Below are 23,143 nucleotides of genomic sequence, written 5' to 3' on the forward strand. Positions count from 1 at the left end.
CTAGGTGGTTAGTTACCAAGCCTGGCACCCATACATCTCATTTCATGGGCCCCAAACACCTTCACCTCACATAGGCAACAGAGCTGGAACTGCGCATTCCAGCTGCCTCTCAGCCATTGCTTTTACACACAGTCCTCCACAGCCTGGTCAAATCATGACTCAACAATCAATAACTTATCAAACAGATTTATATGTTAAATTCTCAATCCACAATACATCTAAGCAATAAGTCTACAGCCAGTTAATAAAAATATAAACCACCGACCTAGACAAGATAAAACGGATCTAATTCACCTTAATCTGAACTATCCTTCTCTGACACCTCCATCATGAATCCCTTGCTTTCTCCTCCTCTTCTGCTTTTCCAAAATTTTGTTCCCACCCACTCTCTACTATCCAATCATGTATTGCCTTGACATCAACCTACAGTAATCCATGAATTAAGACAGGCCACCAGCTGGGTAAACTCCAACCTCTGCCATCTCCATGTCAGATGTCAAAGCAGTCTTCAGACCTTCAACTCCTTTTTCATCTTTGTTGACTGCAACAAACTTCTTTCTCCTGAGCTGGCTTCACTCCCATTAGCAGCTTTCCTTGGTAGGTATCTCATGGCTCTGGCATCTTTAACATCTCTGGATCTCCAAGGCAACTTCAATGCTACAGCTTCTTGTTTCAATGTCTGAGATCCACAAATGATCTTCTGGACTTCTCCTAAGAGTTGGCATCACTTCTTTAGCTCTGTAGTACTTCAAGCTCAGGTTGATCCACTATACCTTTGCTGTTGTTCTTGTTTATCACCCCATGGAACTGGCATCTCCAATACACTGGGACCTTCCATTGTAACTAGGTTTCACCAATAGCCTCTCATAGGCTTCCTTCATGGTGCCAAGCCTCAACTCCTCAGCTCCATTTTACTTCCTGGTGTCCCTTGAATATTCGAACCATATATTTTGTATTTTTTTCTTTCTCAACTTGTTCCTTTTCATTAAAATGCTCTTCATAAGAGTGAACTTTAGTAACCACACAACAGAATTTACACCAGGCTGTTTGGAGACTTCCCCTTTTCAAAAAAATTAATCTAAATCTGTTCACCTTAACCTCAGGCAGACTATTTAGACAAGGGCAAAGAGCAGACATGTTCTTCATCAAAATATTACAAAAACAATCTCTAGGCCACATACTGAAATAGTCAAGTGCAACTGCTTGGGCCAAGTTGGCATATTTCAAATTACTCTTGGTAACAAAGTCTTCCATATTTCTATTAAGATGGCCCATTAAGCCCCATTTAAAGCCTTCCATGGCTTTCCAAATCCTAAGACCCCAAATTCACATTCCTCCAAACAAAAGCATGGTCATGCCTATCACATAATACCCCAGTTCCTGGTACCAACTTCTGTCTTAGTTAGGGTTTTATTGCTGGGAACAGACACCATGACCAAGGTAACTCTTATAAAGAACAGAATTTAATTGGGGCTGGCTTACAGGTTCAGAGGTTCAGTCCATTATCATCAAGGTGAGAGCATGGTAGCATCCAGTCAGGCCTGGTGAAGGAGAAGCTGAGAGTTCTACATCTTTATCCAAGGGAAGCCAGGAACAGCCTGAGTATCCTCAGGCAGCTAGGGGGAGGGTCTCCAAGTCCACCCTCAGAGTGACACACTTCCCCCAACAAGACCACACCTAATAGTGCCACTCCCTAGGCTAAGCATATGCAAACCATTACAATAATGATAATTTTTTACTGAGTGTCATCCTTGGGCAGGGGCCATGCTAATAGTCTCTGTATCATTTTAATTTTAATATATATGCTACCAAAATAAGCACTTGCTACTTATTATTCTTTACTTTGTTTATTGTTACTTCATAGCCCTGACTCACCTGGAACTTTCTTTGTAAACCAGGCTGGACTCAAACTCATAAAGCCATATCTCTAGTCTCAACTCTGAATTATTAAAGGACTCCCCTCCAATCTCTGGTAATTTCTTTAGAAGGAAAGAATAAAGAAAGAGATTCTATTAAGAATCTGATACATTTGTTAACAGCTATCTGAACACTATTTGATCTACTTATTTGAGATCTATTCTCAGCTTTGGGGTAATCTGAAATACATAAATTAAATATTTTCTAAGAGTCATAAGGTGTTAATTCTGATTAAAATTATATTTTGTTCCACAACAGAATTCATTAAAAGGACACATTTATCCATTAATAGATGACTAGGCAAGAAACATGGGAATCAGGAAAACAGCTTTCAATGTTCTGATTTGCAATATAGATTACTTGAGAAATACAAGAAATTTGATAAGCACCCATATTTACAGCAACTCTTATGTGAGATTTCCATGGCTAACCTGATTTCTTTGATATTTGCTTCCATTTCTTATGATCAAAGTTGTTTAGATTGATTGATAAGAAGCTAGGTACCTTGAAGTAATATCATGGATTATAGGTATTGAAATGTCACTTGGAGTATCTTCCGCTGTGCTGACTTGGGTTCCATTGCTTTTCACACAGGTATCTTTCGTACAGACCTCCACCTGCAAAGATTAGTTTGGAAAGGAATGAATATAATCATCTTCAAAACAGAGCAATAACACTCTGAATCTACCCCCTTCATATGACTCTCTTCATGTCTATAACCCCATGAGGCTTAGTAAATATTCAATTTTTTAAAAATGTGAATTGAGTTCAGTGGCATGTGCTCAGAACAGAATAGAGAACTGGGCTCGTGACAATTGATTTAGTGATTAGCATGGTGATGTTCGGTCTCTGGTTCTAACCACTCACAAGGAGAAGGGCTTATTAATCTATTCAGAACAGTCAAAGAATGGGAGATGCTCAGGTGGTGATTCCCAAGCCTAATAGGTTATCTATCCCTGCACAGTGCTCTCCAGATCTATAACCACGTGGTGTAATGATGATATCTCCTGGAAGTCTTGACACCTTACAACAAATTGCCTAAATGCTAATATCTAATGGGAGAAAAATGAAGCCCGGGGAAACCTCCCAATGGGCTGAGCTATTTTATATCCATTCGTTCCAGCTGCAATAGTATTGTCCCTTTAATCACAGCAGAGGATCATCACTCACCCCTTAAATTCTGCCACCTAGTTAGAGTCGAAAACTGAGAGGATGGAAGAATGTAGGGTTGGAAATGGGTCCCATCAAACATCAGTAACCCAAAAGGAGCACATCCAGGAGCTGGGAGGAGGAATGAGCTGAGGGTCAGGCCACCACACATAGTATCTTTCTACTTCCAATTAGAGGATAGAGTCAAATCTTCCTTTGCAAAAGACTCGTTTACCTTTAAAAATGTGTATTCCTGAGTGTGTGTATGTGCAACATGTGTTTGCAGATTCCCACGGAGGACAGAAAGAGGTGACAGATCCCTTGCAAGTTGAATTATGGTTGAATGGAAGTCATCTGATGAGGGAATTAGGACTGGAGTGTGAGTCTTCTGCAAAAGCACCAAGTACTCTTTACCCCAGAGCCATCTCTCTAGCCTGGAACTGTACTTGTTCTTGTACTGACATTCAGTGTCTCAGGCAAAAGAATTCTATATACTAACGATTCTCAAATTCTGTAGTTTTAAGTCAATTGATCTTCTGTTCTTTACATCAGAACTTGGCTGATGAGATCCACACTGTATTTAGTAGACATCGTTTTGTTCCAAACAGTGTTGTATCTCAACCGCAGTTGGGCATGTACTTACTACACTGTATTAGCTGTGTTATGTACAATTATAATATTGCCTTTTGTAGCAACAGTTTACTGACTTAAACATTCTCAAGATCCTCCACTATCAAATACAAAAAACCAGTTTTTAAGGTAGATTATCTTAAAATACAATGACATCAATTTTATGCATACCAGAAAGATAACAAACTCTGGCACACAATGAGATGAACCCAAGAAATTCAATGAAATTCATTATGTCTTCAGTAGGTACAACATTTTTCTGACTGGCTCTTGACCAAGTAGTTTTTTAATGACTTCTAGATATAAAATAATTGTTCGGCTTTGTAGGATGAGATATGCATTTCAATGTGTGTTTACGGGTTACATGTTTGTCACGTGCAGCGAAGGAGGTGGTGCCAGGAATGGAGCTGTCTCCTTGCTTCTTCGTGTTTGAGCTTGAGTCCTCCCTTCTAGCTGGTGATAAAATAAGATACTGTGGAATTAACACCTCACTCTGCTGAACATAGCTGTTGTTCCGGGATTCACTACACCCTACGGCTTTCCCTGCTAAGTATTACACTGTGTTCATGCAGCGGACTACATGTATCTACTTGTGTTCTTTCAAAAGATTTTCTTTTCACATTAGGAAAGAATGATGCTGTATCCTCATTCTAACTAACGAAATGTTTCCAGTCTCTGCCTCAAGCACATTTCTAGTACCGTAGGTTGTATAGCATGTGAATGAAATGTAAACATAAGGGTTTACCTTATTTACTCAAAAAGGCTTTAAAAATGGAGTTTTAAAATTGAAGTTATGATTCCCTTTCAAAGGGGGGGGGGACAGAAATTAATCTATTCAACAAGATGGCTGGGTATTTGATCAGCTTCAAATCAATTGCTGTCTTGTAAAAGAGGTTAGCCTAGAGAAGTTTCATTCTAAATATTGGGCATCACTGTTCAATGTTTAACATCATTAAAAGTCACTAAAATTTAGCGTTCAGAAATACAGCCATGCATGTGTACGCCAAGTATGATAGCCCTAGACAACAACTCTTATAACATAGAGATTAAGGAAACAACTCAAATATATTGGCTTTGGCCTTCTGTCTCTGTTTCAGTGATACAAGTCTAATTAAAATATGCTTGCTTCTGGTCACAACTGACCTGACCCATCAATGTGAGGAACGCTTCCATTTTACTAAAGGGGGCATGACATATGATTTTCTACACTAGCCCTTGTTCTATAGCTCAATATTGAGTGACATGTGCTCACACAGCCCCAACATTCTTACCACTAGCCTGAACTTAGCCTGGTAGTTAATATTTTGGAGTGTGTGTGTGCATGAGTGTGACTGTGTGTGTATGTGTGTGTGTATGCTTATGTGTGTGCATGTGTATGTACATGTTTGTGTGTAGGCCAGAAGAAGATATCAAGACTTCTTAGAGCTGGAGTTAGAGAATATTTCAAGACACATGGATTATTATGTGAGTGCTAGGATCTCACAGTAGCGCAAGAGCTCTTGACCATTGAACCACCTTTCCAGCTCAAGAGTTGCAGGTTATATAAGGCAGGTGACAATACTTGATTCTCAGAGCTCACCCCTGAACTACAACAGGGACCTGATGAAGACCTCACAGTACAGCATCTGTTGCCAACTGGAGTTTTTCCTTCACTAAGATGTAATTTCATGGGTTTATGAATTGACCCATATATGTTCTCCTTATATGTGAACTCTTTCTAAGGAGTATGACAGAAAACACCAGTCAGTCAGCATGTGATAATGTAACAGAATGTAAGTTAGTGCTAACATAACTCGTATAGCTTGTTAGAAATCAGAGCACAAAGGAAAAAATATTCATGAAGATTTCTTTTTGTGTTTGTGGTTTCTTTTGGTTGCTTATCAAACCAAGCCTGTTGTCCTGGTAGGGATGGCTGGAGGGTTGTAGCCAGACTTTAATGAATTAGTTAATTCTGGACATCCACACACTCACTCACATCCCCCCACACACACATACACACTCACACACACATACACACTCACACACACACACTCACATACACACACACACTTGCACATATATACTCACACATACACACTCACTCACACACACATGCACGAACACACACACTCACACACACATACACACTTACACACACACTCACACACATACTCACATACACACTCACACATATATACTCACACACAGACACTCACTCACACACACATGCACACACACTCACACATAACACATATACACATACCAAAATTAATTAAATTAATTAATTAAAACACTATAGATGTGCTTCCCTTGCAGACATGAGAAAAAAACTGACATGTGACACGGACAGACACATCATCACTGACAAAATGTTTCTGGGGTCAAATAAAATTCCTTCATTTAATGCCTTTTTGAAATTATTCATGAACTGCTCATGAATTTTAGAAGTTGCATAGATTATTTAAAAATTTACTAAATTGCAGCCTTCTTTATGAATGCTGAGTTCCTGAAATCTTTCCGTCACTCGTTTCTTTCCGTGGCCTTGTGATCTCCTGTATCTGACATTCAGAAGATTCTCAGTTCCTCCAGGGTAACTTTGTATCTCATATACCTTACTGCTATTTCTCCTGTTTCAGACTCAGTATACACGTGAAGAGGTCCAAAAGCTTCATGAAGACAAAGTGCTCTCTGAACTCTGTGATAAAATTTGCCATGTAGTGTAAGTATGTAAGTATCCTTCTTGGGAGGCTGGCATGGGCTGGCAGATTCTTCCAGATTCCCGAAGACCACCTACTTGAATGCAGCCAGGAGGAACAGAGTCAGTCCTCGTCTGCAGGGAACATCCTGTGTTTTGCTTTTTGTTTATTTGCTTTGTTTTGAGTTTTTGTTTTGTTTTGTATTTCTTGTACTAGCTGCTTATGTTTCCCTGTTGCATTTGACATCAGGAATGCTAATGGAGCACGGACTATTTCACATTATCCATGCCATGCCCTTAGGAAGGGATGACGGAAAGCCAGGACAGCCAGGACAGAACAGCAGGACAGCCATCGAGCAATGCTACTTCTCCGAGAAAGTGCCAGAAACAAAAAGAACAGAGAGAAAAATCTCTACATCAACAAGTAAATTCAGGTTTTGATATGAACAAAAGGTAGTGAAAGAAGAAAAACTAGAAAGACTGTTTTGGAGATGATGTGGTTAACTTCCTAAGAAGACAAAGTGTCAAGACTGTCTTGGTGATAATGTGGTTAACTTCCTTTTATCAATGGGCCCTTCTCTTTCTCACATCTGCCATCACCACCGGCTCCATCTTAGCCAGGAGCCCTTCTAGGGGTTCAAGTCTACGGAGTCCTCACGGCAAACAGCTTTCATTCCGGTCGATTTCCTTCTTTTCCCTTCCCTTTCCCATGGAATAAACTGCAATCCATAGCCAGGACAAAGGGCCTCCCCTCAGAGGCACCGCTTGGCATGTTTTATTTAACACATCCACAAGTCTAACCATCCAAAAAGAAACAAAACAGTGGTCTGACCTGAATGTCATAGATAGTGAAGGGAGACAGGTCTTCCAGAATAAACGACCCTGGTGCGTCAGTTCCAGCCTTGTGGCGCTTATTATTTACATAGACAGAAGACCCAGTGACAACGACATTTGGGTTTGAAGGAGATGTCCAGATGACACGTACAGCTGTACTGTTGATGATGACAACCTCTGGGGGAAGCATGCCCCGAGGCTCTAGAATTAAAGGAAGGAACCGAATCAGCTCCAGCTGTCTCGGCAGAAGCACTTTGTTAGACTAAATGCAGATTGGTGTGGAGGCTTAGCAAAGGGCTCCTTGCTTATCTGCTTTCCTATGATGAAGCCATCACAGTCTGGAGTCCTCTGTAAATTGGCTTATTAGACTCTCAGTCAGAAACCAAAAGGAATGGGTGGCAAAATGCTTCATACCACCAGCATAGTGCTAACCTTCAATGCTCTGTGGGCAGGGGGGTCTGAATGATAAATCACCCACCCGTCTGCACCTCTAGCCACTGTCTAGTGTTTGTCTTTCTTCAACTCTTCTCTTCATAGCTCCTTGGGGGAGGGGTTTGCTCCTGAAGCCAAATAAAATAAAATAATAAAATTCAAGTACATGGAAAACTGCTGGAATGTTAAAAGAGAGAAAAAAATGTTCCCTGTTACTAGCTTGTAACTCAAGCAATATGAAGCAATAATGCAATATTGTCATTATGTAAATGATTTTGAGTGTTGATTACCATAGGTAATGATGAAATCTAACATTAGAAAAAAAATCTTGCTTAGCGTTAAATTACACAATTATTCAAGCATGTCAGAAATAACTATGCCAAGGACTATTTTTATCATAAGAACTCATCTTAACTAGTTGAAAAATCGTCCTTGTGATTCATCCTATTTTATAAACAAAAGGTGCCGACCTCTGGCACCACAAAGGGAGATGGGTTCCATACTTAAAGGCTCTGCTAATGGCCTGGAACACTTGCTTGGGAGGAAACGATATTATAATGTTTATAATGAGACCATATAAAGCCAGAAAGATTAGAAAGACCATTCCAAACTCATTTCCCACTCACAAGTTGATTCTCTGACTTCCTCTCCCTCACTAACTGGCTTAGAAAACCAGACATGCAATTCTTCTTTGATGCTGAGCTTCTGCCTACTATCTTTTTTTTTTTTTTTTTTTTTTGGTGACTCAAGGAGAGCTCTCCCTAAGCTTGGGTGTCATTTTGAAATGCACCATGCTTTTGAGGACTAATCTTAGAAAAAAAACGTTGCTAAATGTCACCTTTTATTGATGTGAACTGGCTCCCAACTAAGCCTTCATTGCAACCGACAAGCAAAAAAACTGGACTGATGGCTGATTAGTTTGGCTCGAAGCTCGTGTTGCAAGGGTCCTGGTCTATTTATCTGTCCCTTTGTGACAGGGGGAACCTAAGCATTTTGGTTCCTACCCCTTCCTTTAGGCATCAGGAATTTTATAAAGGAAGGGTGACTGATGTTAGCCCCAGAAAGGATCGACAATGCCATAGGCATGTCTGAGGCCAAGAGATCCTTGACATCTTCACTCACCTTCCTCCCAAGTGGTCACACGCAGTGCTGTGCTGTTGATTGCATGGACTCCATTGGAAACCAAGAGGAAAACCTGGTACTCCATGTTTGGGGCTAAGTGGTCAATGACATGAAAGTCTACATCTGGGAAGATTTTCAGAGATTCCTCCGAGGTCCCAGAACTCCAAAACAGTATATAATATTCCACATCACCTTGTAGATCTTGAAAAGCTGTTAACAGAAAATACAGAACATTGTTTATGCAGCAGATAGAAAAGGCAGAATAAATTCTCTTAACTGTTTCTAGAATGAGATAGAAGCAATCTACTTTATAAATTGTTCTGGAACTTTCTTTGGGTGTTGAAACTGGTTTGGTAGATTTTAGTTTTAAAGAAATTTTATTTTTCTCTTCACTCTAGAATCAAATGAGAAGTCATATCAAGGAACATATACTTTGATTTTTTTCCTTCAAATATTCTAATTGTGCTATTTACAGTTATTCAAAGAACCTACAAAATGTCAACAGAACTATTTACATATCTATGTGAAATGAAAAGCCACATATTGTGGAGGATTTGTGTGCCTTTTTTCAAAGATCCCTTTATATTAACATTGTGGGGCCCATGCACAAAAAGCAAATTTAATTTTGATTTTTCTCCCATAACCATGATACGTCTTTTGCTTTATCTCTAGAAATATTTTAAAGGGATAGGTGTGCCAGGGTGGTTGGAAGGGTTTGTGTCTGTCAGATTTTGTAATGAAGTTGGTAAGCCCTGAGATTGAGGGGTTTCTTTCCTTGGATGTCACCAACAACACACATATCCACTCTTCTTTCCTAAATGACAAGATTAGTCATGTTCAGCAAAGCCACGTAGGTTGTCTATGAGAGAGTTCCTTTCTCACTAGAAATGGTTCTCACTAGCCTACTTGAATGTCACTCACTAATCTGTGGCCATTCCGAAGCACAGGAGATGTCTTATGTGCCAAGTTTGTGCTGTTTGATATCTCAAGCAATCGGGCTAATCTGAAGGCTAAACCTTTATGACACAAAGTGGGTGCTTCCAAATGCTTGTATGAGAGACTTCCTGGGGAGACACAACACATACCCATGTACTCACCCCAGGAAGGGTACCCACTACAGACAAAATACCAAAGTGTCACTTGTAGCAAAGTCTGGTTTGGTGAGCCAGTGCTTTCTCTTCTGGGTCACTAAGGAGAGTATGGGTGACAGGGTCACTGATGAGGAGCATGTGTAATGTAAAAGCACCTGCATCACTGGAAATCCTACCCCAGGATGGGTAGTGGACAGACACCAAAGCCAGCCACCCTGGGGCTGTCCTTGCTTCTTGCAGGCTGCACTACCATCTGAACCTGTCTTTCCTTTCACAACTTGGCTGGCAAACATCCCCAATCCCAGCAACTGTTTATTCCTTCTGCACTGTTGAAGGGGGATGGGTGTGGGGGGGTCGAGAATCTTTCAATTGCCCAGAGCACCTGACTTTCTATTTACCCCTGTCTGGTGGGTTTCTCCTTATTCCCAGAGGACATGTTCCACATTAGAGAGACTGTAACAAGTAGGTGGATTATGCCAAGCAGACAAAGGTAATTACAGTTTACTTGTGTTATAGATGTTCTTCATGAGCACCCTTAGATTTATAGATTACATGTATTGGGACTGGCATTGAGAGCCGAAGAACATAGATAGTATGTTAAGGTCTGAAGAAAAGCCCTTCACCTGCCCACCCTTTGTCTACCCTCTTGACACAGAACTTACTGCCCTAGGGATGAGATAAAAGGTGGTGGCTTAGTCCTGATGCAGAAGCCTTTGGGAATGTTCTTCTTTCTGGATTAGAAAGAGGCAGTGTACCCGGACAGCGAGAGTCACCTTTCTGCCTCATCCTGCCTTTTGCCAAATCTGAAGATATTAAACTGTGGAGTCCCTACAGGGGCAGCTAGTCACCACCACAGAGATGTTCTGCAAGGCCTAATACACAGTCTGTTTTCAGTGCTCATGCCACGGTGCCTCTTCCTAGTCAGTGAAACATTTAAAAGACTGAAGAGCCACAAATTAGGGACTTATACATTATAGTGACCTTATCCCCTCTTGGCGCCATGGAGAGTTTTAACTGAATTAGTTCAGAAGAGACAGCTGGTGAGTGTTCCTAAGAAACATTCGTCTTTTTCTGTCTATTGATAGAAGTGACTTGAATATAATTTTTCTTTTCTAAAGGAGAAAATTGTGTTATATGGCTTCTTCTTCATTTCATTAGACAAGGGTGGGGGTGCGGGGATGCTGTCTAGAAGATTCTTCCCTTTCATAAGAAGGAGATGGGGGGGGGGAGGTTATAAAACATTTGAAAAATGTTCTTCAAAAATAACACAAAGGGACATGTCTTTATGAAAAGAAACCATGAGGCAGATGAAAATCAGTGCCTGGAATTATGAAGAGGTTTGATATAGGATGCTGTAGAGATCCACTTTGGATATGAAAGAGAAGTACACACACACACACACACACACACACACACACACCAGGGAAGAATTAAAACCTGCACTGAATAAAGAAAATCTGCAGAGTTTCAGATACCCAACACCAAAGAGTAAAGAAAAATGTTTGTTTCGAAGTGGTAACAAGGTACAAAGAACAGCTGTATCTACCTGCAAGTCTCACTCAGGCAGTAGTGGCATATATGATATAGGAGTAACCTGCCGCTTAAAAAAATGGACTTAAAGCCCACTCTATTAGGTGGACTCTATACCTGACACTCCTAAAGTGACCATGAACTTGAGACTGGGTAAGTCTTGGACCTAGGAGAAAGCCTGCTGCTATTTCCTGCCACAGGAACATAGCGATGGAGTGACTCCTGATTATGTTCTGCTATACTCGTAGAGCAGTGCCTTGCTCGACACTCAGAGAGGCTTCTGAAGCTTCTGGTGCATCTTCTTGCAGATGGTAATTAACAGAGACATGTAGTGGGGCAACGTGCAGAGAGACTTTTGGAGTACTGGGAGATAATTGGATGTCTTTATCCACTCTTGTACTTAAGGCTCAGGGGTCTATTCAGAAGAGGAAGCAGAAGGAGTGTAAAAACCAGAGGTGGTGGGTGACTCCACACAAACAGTGTGTCTTTACACACAATGGGGCTGAGACAGTGTGGACACACGGAGACTGGCAGCATGGTTAAGACAAGCACAGGTTCAAAGCAGACATTGTAGAGAGAGAAGGAGAAAGGATACCAAACCCCATCCTCACAGGAAGCTACTTACAATTGATACGTGCTAGCAAACAAAAAAAAAAAAAAAAAAAAAAATCAGTTTTTGCCTATGGAATGTCACTGTGAATACCAAACACACTCTGGGGCAGGACCCACGTCCAGGAGTACCTGGCCAACACAAAATAAATTCTGTGATGTTTTTGTTAATTTTAACTTGTTTTGGTCATTTGTATCTTACTGTTCTCTGTTTTGTGCATATGCCTGCATGTGCAAGTGTGTGTGTGTGTGTGTGTGTGTGTGTGTGTGTGTGTATTACTTTGATAGTTTTTTAGAAATAAATTTATTTTTAGAGAGAAAGAACATAAAGTTGGGTGGGTAGGGATGTGGGAGGATCTTTCTGCGAGGAGTTGGAAAAAAAGTATGATTAAAATATATTTTATTTAAGTTTTAAATAGTAAACATATTAGAGAGACCAACTTAAAGGAAAGAATCATTTCTTTTGAGTCAATGATAGAGGATTAAGGCCAGACATGTCTGACTCCATTACTGTGGGCCCGAGCTAAGAGTGAATCCTGTGTGTGGTTAAAAAGGAAGGACAGAAAGCAGAGACCTGAAGGGTGCTGACCTGCCAACATACCTCTTTCAACAAAACCACACCTCCTAATCCTTCACAAACAGTTTCACTAAGCTGAGCCTACGTATTTGAACATATGAACCTATGGGCTCACCCACAGTACCACGTTCTCTTGCCGAGATCTTTGACAACATATCCGCATGCAGGTATATCACAGTACACTATGGCTAAAGTAGACTAAAAGTTAAGGTGTATCTACAAAGTAGGATATGCTCCTTGTGTTCCTTGTTGCTGGGATAGAACACCCAATGGCAACAACCTCTGGGAGGGTTCATTTAGACTCAGGGGTTCAGAGGGTACAAGTCCATTCCGATGGGGAAGGCAAGATTATGTAATGGAGGCTCTTGGCTGTTGGTGTATCAAGAGGGCTAGACATGGAGACCTCCAAGATGAGTTCTTAATGACCTAGCTTGGCCAGCAGGGCATGAGGTCCCAAAAGTGTCACAACCTTCCAAAACAGCACCACCACTTGGGAACTAAGTGTGTGAACACATGAACCAGGGGACTGCCCGGTCCACACCCAAAGCAGCTCGGAGCGGGGGAGAGTCAGACAGGCTTCAGACAGCTCAGCTAAGGAACTGGACCTTTGATGGGAATGGAGTATCAGCAGCATGTTTTGAGGGAAAGCATTGGCGCTAAGCATGTTACATACTTTTACATTTTTGATTGTGAGCCTAGCCTTTAATGGCTGAGCAATCTCTTCAGCCTTGTTACATACATACATTTAAAAGGTTGTTTATGCATAAGAAAAAGATATTGCTGTGCTGAGAAAACTAGAATGTGCAAAGATGACAGAACTACTATCTTACTAGGCAAAAAATTAATCTTAAAAAAATAACTCTCGTGATGATCCCGGGAGAAAGACAAGCCTGACTACCTGGGTTTAACTCTGGAAGCCATCCTGGGATGAGAATCAACTCCCTCATGTTGTTTCCCTTTTGACCTATCTGAGAACTCAGGCATACACACGCGCACGCACACACACACAACAACAACAACACTCATAACCATAGTAAAATAAGCAAAAGAATGTTCATGAGTAAACTCTCTGGATCACCGTCCAGCCGATGGCAAGATGAAGTGAAACTCAGAAATTAGGACTGAGAAAATTTAAGGATTGATCCTAAGTACTGGAGCCATTTTGAAAAACATGACATATATTTGTATATCATTTGTGTATAATATTATATAACAATGAAAATAATTTAGGAAGCAAACATTGAGGATTACAGTAAAGAAAAAAATAACTCATTAATTCCTTATTTATATGCAAAATGGAAGGAGAAGGGGAAACAGTAAAAAATGCCACTAAGTACGGGCACTCACTAAACTAAAATACTAGAAATAAATCTTTAAAATGAAAGTAGACGTTGTTGCCTTTAGGTGACATCTTTTGGTGGGTAAGATGTGTCAAAAATACTCCTTTTTTCTTTTTCTTGATGTGTGTTTGTACATATCACAGCAGAGGAATAACATGCCTTTTGTTATAACTTTCTCTGTGTGATGTGTGTGCACGTACGTGCAGGTACATGTGTTTAAGTACACATTTACTATGGTGCATGCATGAAGGTCAAAGGGGGTTAGGAGGCAGCATGGAGGTCAGAGGTCAGCCTTATGTGTCAACGCCCACCTTATCCTTTTAGACATAGTCTCTGTTCACTACTGTGTTTACAGATGAGGTGTGCTGGGGTCATCAGTGGAGTCTCCTACCCTTGCATCTCATTATGTCATAGGCATGCCTGGCCCACAGACTGAGTCAGCTTTCAGTCCAGAAGAATGTGTGTGTGTGTGTGTGTGTGTGTGTGTGTGTGTGTGTGTACATGTGCACACATATTATACACAGATATTTATTTTATGATTTTTGAGAGATGATGTTCACTAGGGAAAGATGTAAAAATGTATTCCTAAGAATTTTAACTCCAAGGTGTGCTAAACTCCAGCTTTGTCCTGTTCAACTTAGTAGGTTATGTGCCAATTTTTCTTCTACCAAGCAAGAGAAAACATTAAAATTAAAATTGAGAAAATAGGCAGATCGTTCACACAGGAGTGACTAGCTAATTTGCTGAAGAGAGTGGGCTGCAGAGAGGAGGGAGAGGATCCTGCAGCAGGCATACACGGCCGACCCTGCTCGGAGGTAACCTTTGTGCTCCCAGAGTTATCTGAGAGATTCCAAGGTATGAATGGAAATCACAGCAGATTGCATTACCTACATCCCAGAGGTCAGAGGTGCTGATGACTGAGGTAATGGAACGTCAGCGGGCCACTTCACATCTATTAGGTTTGTCAGCTTTTATAAGCACAGCTACTTCAGGGACGCAACGACATCACAGAGGATGTATGTGAGTGAGACCACAGTGACCATATCTTCACTTCAGTGTTCAAGTATCACAAGGTGTGTGTGTGTGTGTGTGTGTGTGTGTGTGTGTGTGTGTGTGTGTGTGCTACTTTTATGGACAAGCTCTTGAGATAACTTGGTGGGCAAGGTAGAGAAGAATGGGTAAAAACACACATACACACATACACACACATCACATAGATTATACTGCTCTCACATACATGTACAGGCATATACCGATACACACCTACACACACAAATACGTGCATCAATGTATATGTGTATATACATACATCACACATACATGCACTAACACATAGGCATGTGTACATACACATATCACACATACTCATATACATAGATTACATATTCTCATATATGTACAGGCACACAGATCCACATACACGGCCTCCACACACATACACCAATGTATATATGCACACACATACATCATGTATACTCTCTCACACACACTCTCACACATGCACAGACCCCCCAACTTCTCCCCCACACCAATGTATATACACACATACATACATAACACATATTCTCTCCCACAGTCATATATACACAGATCACACACACCCTCATACATGCACTTGTAACACACAACTCACAAATAAACTCAGCTTCATATAAAACCTATTTTTCCTGGAGATGTGTGACAAAAGGTAATCATAACATCAATTAATTTAAAAATTTCCACTAAAGTGGCTCAAGTTATTTCTAATAGAAACATCACAGGTCATTTAAAAACCAAGAACCTTGCCAAAAATCTGACGTCTTTTTAAAGATACAGCACGTGGTCGAAGCATAGATCAACACAGTGTTTGCCCCTACACATAACATTCCTCATGCCCTCGTAACCCGGGATTGGTTCTCAGCCTCTTGTAGTGGGAGACGGTGGCGTCTTAGGAACCGGAGGTTAGTAGGAGGGTACACGCTGCTGACATGAATGCTGACACACAGCCTTGTTCCTTTTGCTTCAAAGCTTCAAGGATTCGAGGAGCTTCCTCCATTTTGTTCCATTCTGCACACCCACCTTGTGCACTGCCTCAGCACAGGCTCAAAGCTCCAGAAATAGGTGACCACAGACCCCAACACGGAGCCTGAGATCATGCAGCCCTTCCTTCCATCTTGGGTTTTTTATCAATGATGGAGGGTGACTATTATAAACATGGCTCTGCTTTGCACTGGGGACATCAAACACTAGCCCTAAAGCGTGGTGTGTGGAACATGGCAGAGAGCACCTGCAAACCCACTCGGGTCTTCCCAGGCCGTGATATCCCTGGATCCATCCAGCCAGTTCTACTGGTTGCCACTGTTACGTACACCTTAGTGAGCAATAGTGGATGGTTGTTCTGGTGGTGAATGTTTATCTTTAGAAAACAAAATATTTTAATCACAGCTGTACAAATTAGCGCCTACTTTTTGGTATTTTGTGAAAATACCAACATATTTTGGTTCCATCATTTTCAGATCTCAAGTCATGCCAGAAAAATGGTGTGTGTGAACATTTCCATGACAGACTCAGGGCTTCTTTTCTGGTTACTCTTACAGGGCTCCATGTACTGGCAGATCTGATGCTAAATGCCATACCATTAGGTAGCTGAGATTTCCTTCACCTTGTTTTCTAAAGTTCTGGAGACAGATAGATTCATCTATGTGCTCTTTCCACCCCCTAGAAGAAGTGTTCTGTCAGGCCAAGGTAAGATCCTTCACCAGCCAACATGGGCACTGAACGTGATGTATGGGAAAATCCATCACATTGTTGATGTCATTGTGTGTGGTTCTTGTTAATGAGGAATGCGGTCGTAGGTCTGGGAGTGTAGAGGGTCATAGTCCTGCACAGAACCTGGATGTTAAGCGGACAGATTTTTCTGTTATCTAATCTCCTCACTGGTGGGAACTATTCCCATCAGAAGTGAATACGGGCGCGGTGCATGAGTCCGGGAAGAGAGAAGGAGGCATTTGTCTATTACGTCGACCATCACAGGCCTTGGAAGATGGTGTTGAAAGTGTAAGTTCCATCTCCAGAGAACACATAAAACCACTGGGCAGAACGATGTCTGCTTGTAACCAAGTGCTTAGGAAACAGGTTTATCCCTGAGGCTTGCTAGAAAAACCGTGAGTCGGAGGAGAGTGAGAGAAACAATTATCCTGAAGAAAAACACCTTCAGTTGATCTCTGGCTGCCACACACACTTGCCCGTATACATGTGGATATGTACATGTGATCATAAACACATCTGCATTTGTGAACATACACACCACCAGGAAAGTAGCGAACACAGCGCTCAGAGGGCGAGAGAGACATCCAAAGCGTTCTTACTTGGTTTCTTCCATCTCACGTCTATGGCTGTGTGATTAAGGATGCTTGCGGTGACAGTGGCTCCTCTCTCTGGAGAGCCTGCTAAGGAGGTGACTGTCACTTCTCGGCTTGCTGAAAAGCCCACGCTGTTGTGTACCAAGAGCTTATATTCATACGTTGTGAACCTGAGGGTTTGGTTTAAACAAACAACAAACAAATGTTTAAAAATATGTTCTGTGGAAGACAAAAGGCATTTTTCCCCCTCACAAAATACAGGATTCCTTTTCACAAAACACGGTTTCCCTTTCCTTCCAGGAAACACGTCCTTTCCTCTCTCCTTACACAAAATGTACCATTATCTCTGCAACTCTCCAGCCTCCACCAGAGCATCAGGAAAGCTTTCTATTTGGAAGCAGTAAGGAAATATCAGTCTTTAAAATAAACACGGGTTATCGTCTCCCCGTTCTTACTGTTTTCAGAGGCGGCAAGGATTATGGCTCAATCCGAGATGTAATTACAAGGTTGGCAGCCTGCCAGCTTTCTGTCCCAGTACCATCCAGAGTTTTATTCTCTTCTTTAGGGAAACTCATCTATTTTCAAATATCAGACTCCATCATCATTTCCTTCCCATACCTCTTTGCCGTCCCTGGGATCTCATTGGCTGGCAGATAAACGCTTAAATTAAACCCCAGCTGTGAGCAAGGTGCACAAGATCATCCCTCTGAGAGTCCGGTGACAGTAAGGTGCACTGGGCCCTACTCTGTGCCTGTCGATCTGAGACAGTGTGGAGGAAAGAGACTATCACTTTGACAGAGGAGAAACACGGATGTGGAGAATGATGGGAACCTCCCGAAACTGTAACTTTAATTCCTCATCCCTTTGCTTCTTTCAAGTGGGAGCCCAGTAGCTTTATCTTTTTTGGTTCAAAATTACCTGAGTAGGAAAAAGCTATTTGTAGTCACAGAACACTAACTGGCGCACAGGACCAAAGCAACGGAAAGCCAACCACCAAGTTACCTCCTATGGTCCAGATTCTTTGACCCATAACAATGTGTCCACTCCTCACACTAACGCTATAAAATGCCTTTACAGCATTGATTTGGAAAGTGAGGAAAATAAGGTCAGAGTATTAAGTAGCTTATCCAGGCCACTGGACTGCTCAGGAGAGTCGAGATTCACATGCGGGCGTCTGAACCGGCTGCAGCATTGGGCACAGCCAATGGGCTGAGCTAGTAATAATAATAACAATAACAACCCGGTAATAATCTGCTTTGCCCCTGTCGGGATGATGTCACATGCCTGGGGCTTGACCTAAAGACTTCTAGCCGAGGGGAGGGGCTGACTTACCTCTGCATCCTCTGTGACCCCAGGGTGAATGTGAAGGGTGAGAGTCAGGGTTAAGAGGGTGGCGGGTCTGCGGCAACAGAAGGAAGGGGAGCTAATGGCTCACGTGGGAATTGAACCCGTGACCTTGGTTTCATTAGCTCTGTCCCTGGGTGAAATACTTATAATTGTATTTCAAGTCATAAAACAGCCTTATTCCTTTAGCTGAAGACCAGACCTCATCTTCTCCACTACAATATTTGAGCTTTTCTTCCATATATTGATGTTATTGTATATTTAACAACCTTTATGGCTCCAAATAACACCATGGTTTTAGTCCTTTTTTGTGTGAAGCTAATAGCGCTAATAATGTTCATTGTGTATAAATTTCGGGGGCCTCCCTCCTATGATACTTCGAGGAATTTTATAATTTTATGTAATATGTAATTTAGATAGTTCACTACACACACACACACACACACACACACACACACACACACACACACACACACCAGATAGAACAATGAAGGCACAGGCTACATGGATAGGTGCAACTGGAAAAGTGACTTTCAAGGTGGTACTAAAGCTTCCCCAGGAGAACTGCCTTTAGAGTTCATCTCCTTCAGATAACGAAATGTCTTCTCTGTTTTAGAGATGAAAACAGATCAAACCCCAGGACCCTGAGAAGTTAAACGGTTTGCCAAGGTTTGCAGGGCTGCATACGTGTTCCTCCTCACGTCTGAGGACTCGGTCACTCTGATAGACACTGCTTCACTTAATTGAGAGGTCAGTGCGCACTCGTGTGACACTCCGCATTTGCCTCTGTCACTTCTCTAACTTTTACAGAGAACTGTAAGTAATTTTTCATTCACGTGTGCTTTCAGGTGCCCTTAGAGGCCAGAAGAAGAGGGGCATTGAAGCCCAGGGGCTGGAGTTACAGGTGTTTCTAGGCACCCTGACTTGCATGATCTGAACCAAACTTAGGTCCTCTATAAGAGCAGTTAGTGCTCTTAACTGCCGAGCCATCTCTCCTGCCCCACCTTCTGCAGCTTTTATTACAATCTCTTTTCTACTTTATGAAAAACCAAAATGTACACTTTTCATTGCAAACATAACTTTAAAAACTAAATTTATGTATCTTAATGGCATATATTTTCTACCTTGTGAGTTTGAAACTCATTTTTTACTATGTCTGTCGGCGCGTGGGCGTGTGCACATGTCAGTTCTGATGCTGTGCCTGAGGAAAAGGTATTGATCCTCATGGATCTGGAGTGACAGGGGGGAAGGGCTATGTCTGACTAGGCACCAAGAACCCAACTCAGAGCTACTCAGTCTTAACCACAATGCTTCCATCTGCTTCCGCCAAAACAATCTTTACTGAGTAGTGGCATGTCCCCGTGGCTTGTCTACATGACTATGTGGTTCATATTTTACCCCTATGCATCCAGAAGGATGGGTTGTTGTAGGGAAGAGGCTTTCCTGTTCTCTCTGCCATCTTGTCAGTGAACTAATCCGTGGACAGTTGGTGCCAAATGGGACATTCATTCCACTTAATAATAAAGTGAATGTCTCTAAGGAGAACAATAGGTCAGTTGACACTGTATAATCATAGCAAGACTCATCTTTGCAGATCTCTGCTCCCACAGTGAATGTAGACTATTAAGGTAATACACACAGTATTGATATTTTTCTTTCATGCAAAATAGGATGGGTGAAAATCTTCCTTAAGTAACAGTTCTCATTTCAGAGTCCAGCCGCTCAAACACAAATGAATAGAAAAGTTAATTAGGTTCTGTTTACTGGGGAAAGAAAATGGAAGCCTACCAGGTTCTATGTAGTTCATGCAGGTTCCATCTGTTTATCTATCAGATATCAAATATCACACAAGTATCAAATACTTAGGTGATTCAACACTTCCTAAATCAGTCAAAATCAGCCTCACAGATTTCAGGCCATCACGCAATTTGGCAGGTGACACAAACATGCGTGTGTCCAGCAAAAAGATGGTCCCTACTGAATCTCAAAGGATTCTTTGGGCAAACTGCTTCAAAAGCAAAGAGTACTTGCCAAAAGGCTAACACCACACTCATTACTCATCCATTCATTCATTCAAACCTCATTTCCTAAATGCTTGCACTTAGTGCTGGATGCAAAGCCCAAGGAGCTGCCTGACTGTTCCCTTGGAGCCGGAGTGCTGGTGCCCTGGAGGGGGACATTTTTTTTATTCTTTACATAAGCTTGTGTGAACTCTGGGGGCCTGGAGTCCTGAAGGCCAGTAATGACTGTCTTGTTTTTCTAGCTCGGTTTCTTGACACCTTAAATTTTGAGCTAGAGTCTCTCACTCAGTCTGGAACTCATTGATTACCTGGCTAGAAAACCCTAGGGATTCTCCCGCTGTATGCCCAGTACTGGGAAGCAGGCACAGGCGGCAGCACTTAGTTTCTTTGCATGGAATCCGGAAGATCTAAGTAAGATTCCCGTGTTCTCATGCTTGTATAGCCTGGGCTTTACTCACCGAACCACCCTCCAGCCCTGTGGAGAGGTTTACAAAGAAGGAAACTTAAGACTGTTCATCTAAAATGTATTCTATTCCCCCCTTTCTCTTTGGATGAAAAATCAGCCAGACTTCAGAATTTAACATCACCAAGGAGGAGGTGGTATGGTTTGGGCTAGCTCTTAATGCCAAGTGATTTTAGTCTGCTGGAGGTATTTATCCAGTGAAAGGTATTTTGATAATTTGGGTCAAAATGTATACAGGCTTGCAGCATGAAAAGCTAAGGCATCTCTGATTAACTAATAAAACGTCTCAATATAGCTGAGAATGACTTGGGTTATTTTCTTCAGAATCAAAACTGTGCCAATTTTATTGACACATATTATTAGAATTCATGGCCCTGTGTTGTCACCACCATAAATGATGCTTGTGGAGCAGAGGCTAGTTAGGTGTGGTTTCCACAAAGTCTTGCACACCCGTCACAACAACAAACCTGCTGGAGCGGAGTCTCTCACAGTGGATCTGAGAGACCCTACAATACGATGCTGGGCTTCAACTCTCTAACCCTAACCAACGATTCCTGTTCTAGGATAGTCACAGAAACAAAAAGCTTTTTATTTGAGTCAAACTATCTGGATAATTGGCTTGATAGCCCGCACTCTATAAGATAGAGAAGGCAAAATCACTATAAGAAAGTTCTGAATTTCAGGATATAGAAATTGTACAATAAGATTTGTAAATGCTATTTTTGTTCATATTAAAATATACAGCATAAGAAGCTGAGCACTTGAGCAAGGCAGTGGTACCAGTTTCCCTTAAATAGCTTAACTATCTTTATAGGGAATGCCCAGTCATTCTTTGATTTATATATATAAATCAAAAGAACTGTCACTTAAGCACAAAATAAATGTCTTTATTTTGATCATTGTAGATGATAAAAATAAAACAAGATGGAACCCTTGAGAGGTGGCTCAGGGGTTGAAAACACTGGTCGCACATGGTGGCTCACAATTGGCTGTGACTGGAGTTGCAGGGATTTAATGTTCTCTTTTGGCATCCATGGGCATGATATGCATGTGGTGCACAGACATACATGTAAGGAAAACATCCATAGACATCAAGTGAAAACCAAATATATAAACAGTGAGGTGTGAAAAGATACTTTAGCGTTCTGTTCATTCCCACAAATAGAAGTAAAGAGGGAGAGGGGAGTTTGGGGAGAATGTATAATTACATATGCCTTCTAAAAGGAGACAAATTCAATTAAGAAGAACAAGAACAAACAGCCAAATGGATAAATCAATAGGATAAACAAAGTCAGCCTTCTGTGCCCTGGGGTTCCACATCCTCAGATTCAACCAACCATGAATGGAAAATATTTAGAAAAATAACAGCATCTGGTACTGAACCATTTTTTTTTTCTTGTTTTGTTCCCTCAACAATGCAGTACAACAGCTATTCGTGTTTACACCTTACTAAGCATTGTAAGCAGTGTGCAGATAATTTAAACATATGCCAGCCTGCGGTGGAGTATATGCAAATACTTCATAATTTCACAAATAGGTCTTTAAGCATCCATGTTTTCTCGTATCTATGGGGATTGTGGTTGGTCCCAAAGGCCATTCCCCCCAGATTCCAAGGGAAACTGAGTAGGTCCAGGGGAAAGGTTCATTAGGGTGTCCCAATATAGGAGACAGCAGTGTCCACTGAGCGTGTGCAGGAAGAGCTGCGTGTCACTAGAAGGGGAGTCCTGGTCACTGTCAGGGCTGGTAAAGGCAGGAACTGGAGCAGGCATTATGCACTACCCCCTCCGAGTGCTTCTGGGGACTAATTTCCAGATTTTCCCCAGACTGGTCAGAGGCCTCACGTTGGGCAGAAGTGGCCTGAACACTTTTGAACTTACACATAGTGAGCTAATTAAAACAAAACAAAAGAATGGTCTCACGTTACAAAGACTTGTGCCCCTGTGTTTTGAAAGTTAAGAAAAAGAAACACATCCTGTCTTTTAACCCCAAGCTGTTGTTGAGGAGTAAGCAATTTCTTACTAGATAGTTAAAGATGGTCTTGAACCTCTGACCTCTTGTCTCTACCTTCC

The 23,143-nt window shown here is 41.6% G+C and overlaps 1 protein-coding gene across 1 annotated transcript in view; it reads right to left on the reverse strand.

Moving 5' to 3' along the window:
* Positions 1–23,143, reverse strand: part of USH2A (usherin) — a gene marked incomplete at both ends in the record, with an annotated part of 645,989 nt that overhangs the window by 188,268 nt on the left and 434,578 nt on the right. Inside the window, 4 exons of the mRNA XM_080923960.1 lie at positions 2,422–2,534; positions 7,203–7,405; positions 8,759–8,968; positions 17,253–17,416. Coding sequence (XP_080780086.1) covers positions 2,422–2,534; positions 7,203–7,405; positions 8,759–8,968; positions 17,253–17,416 — 690 coding nt within the window. The remainder of the gene's footprint in view (positions 1–2,421; positions 2,535–7,202; positions 7,406–8,758; positions 8,969–17,252; positions 17,417–23,143) is intronic.

The sequence above is a fragment of the Micromys minutus genome (genome assembly GCF_963924665.1).
Source record: "Micromys minutus genome assembly, chromosome: 1".
In the NCBI taxonomy this organism is placed as follows: Eukaryota; Metazoa; Chordata; class Mammalia; order Rodentia; family Muridae; genus Micromys; species Micromys minutus.